Genomic DNA, 11528 nt, shown 5'->3' on the forward strand with positions numbered 1-11528 from the left:
CTGTGATGGTGAAAAAAGTTTCATTGAAGTACCAGTAAAGGTGAAAACGTATTAATGAAATACCAGTAGTAATTAAAATTTATGATAAATATTATATAAACTAATAAAAGTTAGTAAAAGTATAATTAAAGGAGCAATTTCACTCCAGGTGTGTGTGTTGCCATGGAAACGTCTTGATATTGCATGAAGCTACCTGGTTTGCTGTTGCCATGGTACCCAGTACCCATTAACCTGGCAATTGAATAATGTAATGTTGGCTTTCTTTGATGTCATGATCCTTCCAGATTTCTCACCTTTCACACACAAGCTACCGACAAGCAAGAAAACAACAACAATCTCAATTACAACATTAATGCAAACCTCACGACTCAGGTGACAGGAAAAGACAAATTAACGGGATGAAGGAATCCTCCCAAAAAAACCATTTCTGACCGTGAACATCACTGGTCAAGACAATGGGACAGTAGAGAGAGGGTCAGGGTTCAAAGAAGTGAAAACTAAATATCTGCCCTGCAGTATGAGTACGATGAGGGGATTCAACCAGATTACTTTGGTGGTGACAGTTGGAGATAAGACATAAAACAAACTGGTGAAAGTAAAGGAGGATTTGAGCAACTAGGTCAGAGCTTTGGAGTCCAACAGTGGAACATTCGTATTGACGTGCTGCAAGCATATTATGCAAAATTCACTTTCTAAAAGTTCTCCAGCAGTACTAATCGTCCCCATACCTGGACAGACGCCCCAGAAGTGAAGACAGTCTGTCCTCTCTCTCCCTGGCTTGTTTCAGGTTTTAACAAGTGTGTTGCTCCAACCAGCCAATCAGAAATCAAACCCTATATAGTGTCATCGGGGGTTTAGCCAATCCCAATCAAGGTAGGCTCTCCCTTTGACTCCTCCCACAATTAGGCAACTCTGCTCTGGCACTTATCAAACCCGGGAGTCCGAAATCTGTGAATATCGTGCCAACTTTCTTTGTTTCTCGTCTCTTAAAGAGGCAGGCACATGCTTTTCTGACATCGGACATCTCATTAAGCGCATGCATGTAATGTAACTTTGCACCGACTAATACTATTTGTGTATAAATTAATTGAAATGAAAAAGAAATGTGTAAATGATCCTTTGATTTATCATATGGCGCCGTTCTATAATTCAATTGTGTTTTAAGTATTGTCAAACAGAAAAATCCAGTGTCAGAAAGTAATTATTTGCACACAAAAAAAAACAAAAAAAACCATACATTACTTTTTTAACACATGTTTAATCATCTGTAAAGTATTTCTGTTCAGACGGAGCATTGATCCCTGGTTCCTGCAGCTGCTCGTGAAGCTTCACAGGGAGGGATCGCACTCGCTTGCTTACAGCATGCTACATATACGCTTTCAGGAGGTCAGACAGTCAAACTATATAAGCTCGGTTAATTAAATAACATTTGTGCGCCCTTTCTCACACATTCACAATACATTTACAGTAATACATCTTTTTTAAGCAGTATTCAAGAAATGTCAAATATAAGTGTAATAATGAAACAAGCAAACAAAATAATGCGAGGCAAAAATGCAATTAAATATTTAGAAATTTTGCAATACTGGATTAAATACTGTAATTATCAGTATAAAACCGTGGCTCATTGTGGCAGATATCCGCTTGGGTGCGTTTGTTTTTTATACGCCGAACACATCAACTAGGCGTTATTCTTGGGTGGCGCCGCCGCCTGCTGATGCAGCTGTTTCTCCAGGACAAACCGGATGAGCTTCTTCACCCAGGAGGAGCGAGGGTTCAGGCAGACCTTCTCCCCGCTCGCCAGGCCAGCTCTGAACACACACACACACACACACACACACACACACACACACACACACACACACACACACACACACACACACACACACACACACACACACACACACACACAGGGATTTAGAGATCATGAACGTGAGCTTACCGAACAACCTCAATCTGCCGCCGCCTCACATGACTTCCGTCTCGGAGCAGTGCGGCCCCTCGGGCAGGAGCTTGATGCTCCTCAGGCTGTCGGGTGGGATGATCCTGGACTCCACCTGCACACAGCGGCAGTGTGTGTTGTAGTCCCTGCTGATCGGAGGCATGCCTGCAGGACGAGACCAAGACCCGAACTCTTTCACAATGCACAAGCATTTGTACTGATGTCAACGATTTCACAGTGTAATAATCTGTGATGTAGCAGAAAATTGTTGATTTAAAAAAAATAAGAAGAAGAATTCTTAACACGGCATTGATTATTTGCCGTTGATATTTTAGCCAAAGGAATTGGTGTATTTTTAATGATACCTTCTTCAGCATAAGAAATGCTATGATTTTAACCATCTTTTTTTTTTTTTTTGACAGATTTTTTTTTTACTCAAAGAAACTGACAGACAATACATACATTACATACTGAAAGTATTTAAAACAACAAAACAAGCCAAAACAATAACAGCGCAAAGCAAATTTGAATAAATAATGACCCAGTATCAGCTCCTACCCCTAACTAAGAATTTTAAATTTCTATTTAAAGTATTTGTCTTGGTAATTTGGAAGCTATTTCAAACAAATTTGCACTATTTTGCTGCTGAATTTCCAGTTTTATGTGAATAATGTGTAAAAACCGCTGCACTGTTTTCTTGCCCTTTCATGGTGGTGACTGATAACACAAACGCTGACGCGGCCACTTTCCAGCTTTCTAATATTTCGTCACAAACACGAGCCTTAAGCATTGTGACTTAAGTGTGCAGTTCCTCTTTTTCTTTTCTTTGCTTCATCTTCCCGTTTGGCCAGCGTGAATACTCAAAGTCACTGTTCCGGCGAAATCTTTCCCTCTGCTCTGATGAAACTTCTTCTCAGTGACAGAACCTGACACATGCAGGATGTAACGGGAAACAACAAGATGCAGTAAAACTTCAATTGAAATGTGAAATACACTGAAATCTCTCCCCCGTACAACTTTATTGAAACTACCCAAAATTTAATGTATTTTCTTTTATTTCTTTGTAAAGCACTGTGAGTTTCCTTGTGTCTGAATGGTGCTTTATAGATTAATGACCATCATCCTACTGTCTGCCTTTAAAGTATTTATTTTTCTCGTTTTAATATTTGAAAATTTAACACCAAGAAATGCGTCTTTGCCTCTTTCCACTCAAATTACTAATTTTTCCTGACAGAAATCCCCGTTTAGAAAAGCTTATACACATATAAATGTCGAAAAGTTGCACGGTTTGCGTTGATTTCTGGAATAAAGTAGTGATGAGTGTACTACACTCCCAAACAAAAAGTACTTCTGACATTCTATTTTAATCCCATTAGGAAATAGCCTTTAAATTTCCCAAGACCCACCGTGTTCCCGATAATCTTCCTCTTACCATTGATGGTGACGAGGAGGGCTGTAAGCAGGAGCAGGATGCAGAGCTTCATCTTTCTGGGGTGTTTCAGGTTCTTCAGTAGAGAATAGTACTGCACAGCTGTGATTGTTTGGATTCATCTGCACGGGGAGTATTTATATATAATCGGAGGTCATGTGCATCTTATGAATGTGTGTGTGTGTGTGTGTGTATTGGTTTCACTCTGGTGTGTTCACATGTTGCAGCAGGAGGTAAGTCATGAGACGGGTCGAACAGAGGCTCCGTTGAGGTTAAGATCTGAGTCACACAGACGGAGGGTGTCGGTCTGGATCCCCCACCAGGTTGTTTTGAGGTTGGGTTTTTTTTCATCGGTTTTGTTGAAATCTGAACTCCCCCCTTCTGATTCTGAGAGAGGAAAGAGATAAAACAATCATCAGACATGTTTTCTGTACACATCAGTTCTATCCAGCACTTTATGATGCATGTTGTTCTTGTTCCCACTGATCAGCAAGTAAACTTTAATACATAAAAAAATAGATCACGGTTTCTTTTTTCCAAAATTTATTTGCACATAATCCAAAGGAAAATTAACTGTGTACAGTTTAGGTGTATTTCTTTCTTATTTTCTTCTTCTTATTATTATTTTTGTTTAATGGATTTGTTCCAGACATATCAAAATGTATACAAATTCCAGACGCATACAGAAAGAAAAGAAAAAATATTTAAAATAATTCAAATTTACACATGTACAGTAAATATTCTACTGTACATCAATACGTCTGTGTTTTATAGTAACATGTGCACAAGGTAAACCATCTATATCCCAGTATGCTCGTACATTTTTCTTATCTCATGTTGAGACAAATAAGAAAATCTGCCGCCTGAAGTAAACGTTCTAAGTACAAACAAAAGCAATAATAAATGTGTTGCTGTTAATAAGGGATGTAATATACCAGGTATGAGTCCTTCAAAATACAAATAGACAAGAAAGTTAGTTATGATGAACACAAAAACAAACAGCCTTGATGGACCCTCCAGGAATCAGTGAGAACTGCTGGAGTTATTACATTAATCTGTGTTTTTATGAGCTTTACAGAAACATTTTTAGCACGTTTCAAGTCATCACAATACTGCTTTGGATTACTCCTTCTTAGTAGTCAGTTCTTGAGCACAAAATGAAAACTAAACAAAGTTCAATACTCAAATATATAAAAGGGATTTATTCTGTGGACTGACGGAGGCCGGTACCGCTAAATTAACATTATTAAAATGTCTGTTTTTAACAATTACCACATAAAATAACTACGATCTCAACATAAAAACCAATTTTAAGGAAACTTACTGGTGCAAAATACAGTGAAATGTCCCCCTCAAAAAACGGTTGCATTATGGGGGATTTTACAAACACACCCTGACGGCATGGCTTTCAGGCTCCTGCTCGTTTTCTAGTTTCAAATCCTGTAATTGATTCAATATTATATCAGGGGGGGGGAAATCTAATCTTACTGTTGTTAAAATGAGAGTATAAAGACTTTAAAACATAAAAAAGGAAAGTACACATTCAGTGAAAAGTGAATATTTTATGTATTAAGACTTCAGGCTGAAAATAAACCAAATAAAAAGAAATTCACTATTCCTGAGACATATGAGACATTTGTCTTTTGAGACGAGACGGCAAAAAAAAGAAAAAGAAAGAAAAGACGTACGCCAGACAAAGTCAACCAGACTTTGGTTAAAACCAACATCAGTTGTCTGGTTTAACTGAGGAAATATTCCTCTTTTATGATTGCAGGCACGTGGTTTCTTTACGAGACGTTGAAAGTGAGACAACCCTGCTTGGCGTTCAGGCCGCATGACTGCCAGGAATGAAATTATGTATTTCAGGATGAATCAGCAAAACTGTCATATGTAAAAAAAAAAAAAAAAAAACATGGAAATTTCACAATCATAAATAAGTTCTTCAGAGTCTGAAGGATACAATTCAACGGTTAGTTTACATTGGTACTGTGAACAAGTTAGTAATTTGAATTGAAACAAAAGTAAAATGATGAAATATCGTCTATATTTACATCCATGAAGGGAACCTTATTGATCTTACATAATGACATTTGATCGTATACCATACACTGCTTTTTTTTTGTGAAAGAAAAAGTGACCTTGATAATTATTGGTGTCACTGTGATTTATTAAATTTAAGCACAGACTGCGTTTATAACCATGTTTCTGATGCCTCCTTCATACATAAATGTTTGTTTTTTTAAATGGCGTTTTTCCAGCAAATTCCATTAAACTTTTAAAGAGTATTAAAACACTCATTATTTCATGTTTTTCCAAATGAGCTTCGATTGACTCAATAAAACATGTTCATTCTGGCCAGACCTTTTCACTAAATACACATCAAAACCATTTTAGTTGAGGAAAAAAAACAAAAAAATGCCGGTTCTGTTCAATTCAATTTTATTTATATGGCGCAACACAGTCAGCTTGAGGGACCTGAGGGAGACACTTTTCTTTTTTTTAACCATTGCAGACGGCCCAACACGCCCCAATACGTCAAAGAGCTCATAAACCTCATAAAAACAAACAAACACAGTTTCTTTGTTATATTCTGTATCGATGAGGATAAACTCTATGGGCTTACACAGCATCGTGGGGTGTGTGTGTGTGTATATATGTGTATATATGTATGTGTGTATACAGAGAGAGAGAGCGAGAGCTGAAGGGTTTCGGATGAAATTACTTGCATAGTAACTTATTTTGCCTATATATATATATATATATATATATATATATAGGCAAAATAAGTTACTATGTTTCCTATATATATATATATATATATATATATATATATATATATATATATATATATATATATAGGAAAAATAAGTTACTATGCATATATATATATGCTTTACATATATTATGTACAGGGTTAGGCAAAATAGTTACTATGTAAGTAACTACATAGTAATTATATATATATATATATATATATATATATATATATATATATATATGGTTACTATGTAAGTAACTACATAGTAATTATATTTTTTATATATATATATATAATTACTCATACTCTAAGGCCCCGTTTACACAACGTTTCAAGTGAAAGTTCATCAGTTTTTTCTTGTTTTGTTTCAGAAAACGTTTGTGTTTACTCTGCATCTTTTTGCAAAACAATGTCCTTTTACACAAAAACGGTAAATTCATGTTCGGTCACTCGTTGGCGCTGTTGTTTGTTTTTTGTAATAAAACCAGACACACACACGCAGCAGAGAACAATACGCTCTAAACATTAACAGTAAGCGAACACAGACATTCTGGTTGGATCGTCATTACGGCGACTGTCAACTAGAAAAAAACTACAAACCCCCGGGAGGAGATGGATTCGGAGTCATGACAGACCCTGAGCGTTTTCAAAAAGTTCCACCTTGGGAGCCTTTGGGTGGAGTCTTTGTTGAAACTGTAGAAGAAGAAGTCGTCGTCGTCGTCGTCGTCGTCGTCGTTTCTCGGCCGATGCTGTTAAGCGTGACCCTCTTCGCTGCTTCCTCCCTGGAAAAAATAAAAAATAAAAACACACTGATGTGAGACAATTTGAAGTCGACTGCAGTGACACCGTAGTTGCCGTATTCAACAAGAGGGACACACAAAGTACATATAAAGAAAAATACATATTTTTATTTACTTTGTTTTCCTGAAGGTTCTCACGGTGTCCATGGTGTCGTTTGAACCAGGGTTGAGACACAAGGAGCGTCCACTTTTCAGTATGGCGCTGTAAGAGAAGACGCAGACGTCAAGTTTCCTCTGCTTTCCGGTCGGATTGATTAAAAAGTCAGCGACGTAAACCAGAGTCCTTTAAGAACCTGTGCTATACGTTAAAGCAGTCTGTTAGGATTGTAAACCAAATAAGAAACGTTTTGTCTTTACCAAACACATCAGTACAAACGCCTATATGCCTCAATCATTGTTTTGCACCTCCCTGGCATGACAAGTCTTACAATGACTGGAGAAGGAAGGGCTTGATGTCAATCAATGACGTATATGTTGATGGTAAATTTGCATCATTCAATCAATTAAGGGAAAAATACAATTTGCCCCAGTCACACTTCTTTCGATATTTACAGGTCAGGCATTATATTCAATCGAAAATTGGACATTTTCCAAATCTTCCAGTTGAACATGAAATTTATCAAATTCTCAAAAGCCCTCCCGATTCCAAGCAACTTGTTTCAAAAGTGGTATGCCTATTGAATGATTGTATTACCGCTAGTACTGTGAAAGCGAGGGATACTTGGAGAGAAGAATTGGGTATTGAATTATCTGAATCCACGTGGACCAAATGCTTATCTAAAATTCCTTCTTGTTCTGTGAACAGCAGACAACAATTAATCCAATTTAAAATTGTCCACCGCTTGCATTATTCTAAAGCCAGATTACACAAAATCTATCCCTCGGTTTCCCCAAGGTGTGACAGGTGCAACGTGTCAGAAAGTACTTTGTCTCACGCTTTTTGGTCCTGCCCTTCACTAACAGGCTTCTGGTCAAAAATATTTGACTTCTATTCCAAAGCATATAAGACGCCCATTCAACCTGAAGCTGGACTTGTTCTCTTTGGCTGCACTCAAACTATTAGGACTATCCCTGCTGTAATGCAACAACCACTGGAACTGGGTCTAATTGTGTACTGAAAGAATGGAAGTCCCCCATTCCTCCATCGTTCCAGCTGTGGGTCACTGACATGTTGTATCTAATACAAATGGAAAGACTTCGTCATGGCTCCATGAACACTTTTGCCCACTTTTGGAATCCATTTCTTTCTCATTTTGAAAAGATCAAGATACAGTAGCTGCTGACTGGACTCCTTTTCTTTTTCTCTGCATCCCTTCTGTTATATTCTTGTGTATACTCATTTGGTAGCAATTTATGCATCTGAGCCATGTTGTTTTGTACTGTGTTGTCTTGAAAAAAAAAAAGTGTAAAATGAAAATAAAATATTGAAAAAAAAAAAAAAGTCAGCGACATGCTTACATGACTTCATATTTGCTGCAGTACGGGCGAGGGGACCTCTCCTTGATGTCGACAATCAACCAACGGGGGTCAAGATCCTTTGTTGTCAAACATAAGCATCGCTTAGTGACTGAAGAAAGAGCACAGGGGAAAGAATTCAGTTTGATATATCCCAGATTAATATATATATATATGTCAAAAAATGTAACGTATCGAAAAACGCGTTGTGTTTTATTTGTGCATTGCAGTATTTTTCTTAAAAGAACTCTTATCTTCTGGCTTAAAAGGGCAGAAAAATGGTAGAGCAGCTAAAATGGATAGAATTGCTACAACAAAAAATTGGTGGAAAGAGCTAAAATTCCAAAATAAAATACTAAAATAAGTGCAAAAATATTAAGAACAGACAGAATTTGTAAAATACTCAAAAACAAATATCACACTTTTTTTTGTTGTTTTGTTGTTTGTTTTTTTGTTTATAGAACCCTGATAAGCGAGAGTGGCTATGCTACCCTCTGAGTCATTTTGATTATTTGCTGTTTGCTTTTAATTTTCTATATAAAATGATTATTTGAGATAAAGGGGCGGAGTTTATACGTTTTATCTTCTTTCTTCTCTCTTTCATTCAGGAATCTAAATAACTTTGGTCTCTGCATTGTATTGTATTGAATTGTTTTTGTTGACTATATTTATATTATATGAAATAAATTAAACGTTAATCTTTCAATCGCTGAAAAACTTCACAAAAATAGCCTGAAACAAATATATAAACACGCAAAATGACATTTCAAATGGGTAAAATTGGTAAACTAGAAGTAAATCACTTCAGAAAATGAGAAAAATTTGTAAAAAGCAAAATGACAAACACAAAAACAAAAAGGAAAAAGAAAATACCACTAAATTAACTCCAAACAAATATGTCCGAAGTTCTAAACTGTCGTCGTGAAACATCAGGAATGTTTTCCTTATTTTAAATTCAGATACTGCAGCTCTCAGAGGACTTTTTCTCCAGTTTGTATAATCCCATCAATCAGCTCACTAACCTATAGAGGTGCAGGTGACGACGCATGCCAGGAGCACGATGCACTGGAACGTGGCGTTCATCCTTGTTTTCATCGATGGTTTAAAAAAACCACAAAAAATGGTTGCAAGTGAATCTTTACAACTTGGTAAACCTGTGAGCTTCACTCCTCGAGTCGCCTGAGTGTAAAAGCTGAACTTCCCTGGGTTTTTTTTATCCCCTTTCAGCCAGATGGACACCAGCCAAGGTTAGATTCCCAAGAAGGGACGTTTTCTCACACAGCTTTCTTGTCCTCTCCCTTTTTCCACAGAAAACTCTCCGACATCTGTTTCCATTTCCTAATACTTTCTTCCTGTTTACCATAAACTTGATAACACTCATCCGTATCATTACGCTTCATTGGTGAGTCGCTGAAATACTGAAGAGTCAACCATGGCAATGACAATTTAGCTTGAAAAGTGCAGAGCCTGGAAGGATTCTTCTCATCCATAATATGAATTATTTGCAAGTGATTTACCTTGAATACGACTTAATGCATAAAGTCAATTTGCAAAATGGCTATTGTGTTTAGTTCTGTCCACAGATTCTGAATCATCTCATTTTGCTCTCAGATTTCATGTGATATGTGCAGAAGTATGTAAAAAAGAAAAGAAAAGTGCACAATGATGCACTTGCAATAATATGGACTAAACCATTGTGAGGAAAATGGGGGGGGGGGGGGGGGGGTTATAAACACATTGGGTTAATTAGTGACGCTGGGATGAAGTTATGAAGCAATATAAACATTGAAAACATGAAAGTACCTCCAGTTTTCCCCGTGCTTTTAACTTATGTGATGTAAACAATTCTGACCTGAGTCAGACTCTGCTCAATCCAGTTTCGCTTCTAGTTACTGGAAAGCACCCATCAGATACTTCATTTACTCGGTCATATCAAACAGTAAGACAATGATTCTCCTGTTACTGGCAGGCGGTAAAAGTTATTATTACGCCTCACGGAGTTTGCGGTAAGTGTGTGTGTGTTGGAAGAGCGGTGGTGGGAAGAAGTGTGATACTGATCCCAGCGTGGGGGGGGATAAATTACCCTCCTTCCAAAACTGTTTTTCTTACTAATGGACTTGTTTCTAAAAGCAACAAAACCTGATTTATTGTACAAACGCCAACTTTGTTTTCACTAAGTTTGGAGTCAGAATCCCAAGAATAAACACTGAGGGGGGATTTCATGACCCACACAAGTCTCTTGAACCTGGCTTCTCTGGAACTCAAAATCCGAACTCCTATTACATGTCAGCCAACCAGTTCATGTAAAAATACATCCCATAATTGTCAGATACATGGCGTCTAACAGTATTCTGCTCATATACGCCAAATTGATTCTAACAAAAACCGTTAGTTTGCTGCTCTTGTGAATTTTCTTTAAAAAAAAAAACAACAAACGCATCACCGAATACATTATTTACATTCATTATGCCTTCGGTATTTAGCTTTCTTCTTTTCATTAAGTAGATTTTCACGACTCTCCTTTGACATTTTCCCACGATGTTCTTCCGTCTCCATCAGAAATGTCCTCATGGTGTTTCTGATGATGATGGACGGAAAGCGGCGGGTGCGCCGAGGTCATGACGGTACTTTTATGCACCATGTTTCTCATCATCTAACATGGAGGTTCTAATCTGGCCTTGAGGAGCAGCTCAGCTGGAGTTCTTCCCGTAACAGGGAGAGATGATGCAGTACATCAGAAGAAAATTTACCGCCAAGGAATTATCGTGTGTTTCTTCACGATCTGAACTGGATCTTTCTGCTGCGCCTCTGGATGCGAGTTTACATGTAGGGACAGGGGAGTCATTTATACAAATGTTTATCAGGAACTGAGCGAATTCGTTCAACCAGCTGGGGCCTATTATCAGAAAACAGCTTCTCCTTTATAGACCATATAAAGGAGAGGGATGTCACCGTGGGAGGTCTTTTGCCAGAATGTTTTTCCGAGGAATTAAACAAAAGAGTCATTTTTCTTAATCATGGCAATAGAGGTACAACTAACATTTATTTTCTGAAAAGATTGCAGTTTCAGAATAAAATGCAATGTAAGGGTAGCGGTCTCAAGAAAGAAGTTATAGTGAACAAAACCAGTACGTTTAACAGGTA

At 37.4% G+C, this 11528-nt stretch overlaps 1 protein-coding gene across 2 annotated transcripts; it reads right to left on the reverse strand.

Annotated features, from left to right (window-relative positions):
- Positions 1 to 1243: 1243 nt before the first annotated feature.
- LOC308123505 (interleukin-8-like) lies at positions 1244 to 9571 on the reverse strand. 2 transcript variants are annotated; one of them, XM_080486023.1, is made up of 7 exons: positions 9407 to 9571; positions 8388 to 8496; positions 7045 to 7131; positions 6730 to 6911; positions 3375 to 3758; positions 1972 to 2107; positions 1244 to 1811 (listed from the first exon to the last, which is right to left on the reverse strand). In XM_080486023.1, the coding sequence occupies exons 5-7, from the start codon at positions 3424 to 3426 to the stop codon at positions 1682 to 1684; spliced, it is 318 nt and encodes a 105-aa protein (XP_080342149.1). In that variant the 5' UTR covers positions 3427 to 3758; positions 6730 to 6911; positions 7045 to 7131; positions 8388 to 8496; positions 9407 to 9571; the 3' UTR covers positions 1244 to 1681. The 2 variants fall into 2 exon arrangements, with proteins under 2 accessions (XP_080342149.1, XP_080342148.1); XM_080486022.1 differs by lacking the exons at positions 1244 to 1811; positions 1972 to 2107; positions 3375 to 3758 and having other exon boundaries at positions 6533 to 6911; positions 9407 to 9565.
- Between the last annotated feature and the right edge of the window lie 1957 nt (positions 9572 to 11528).

This window comes from Lipophrys pholis, assembly GCF_963383615.2.
Source record: "Lipophrys pholis genome assembly, chromosome: 18".
Taxonomy (NCBI): Eukaryota; Metazoa; Chordata; class Actinopteri; order Blenniiformes; family Blenniidae; genus Lipophrys; species Lipophrys pholis.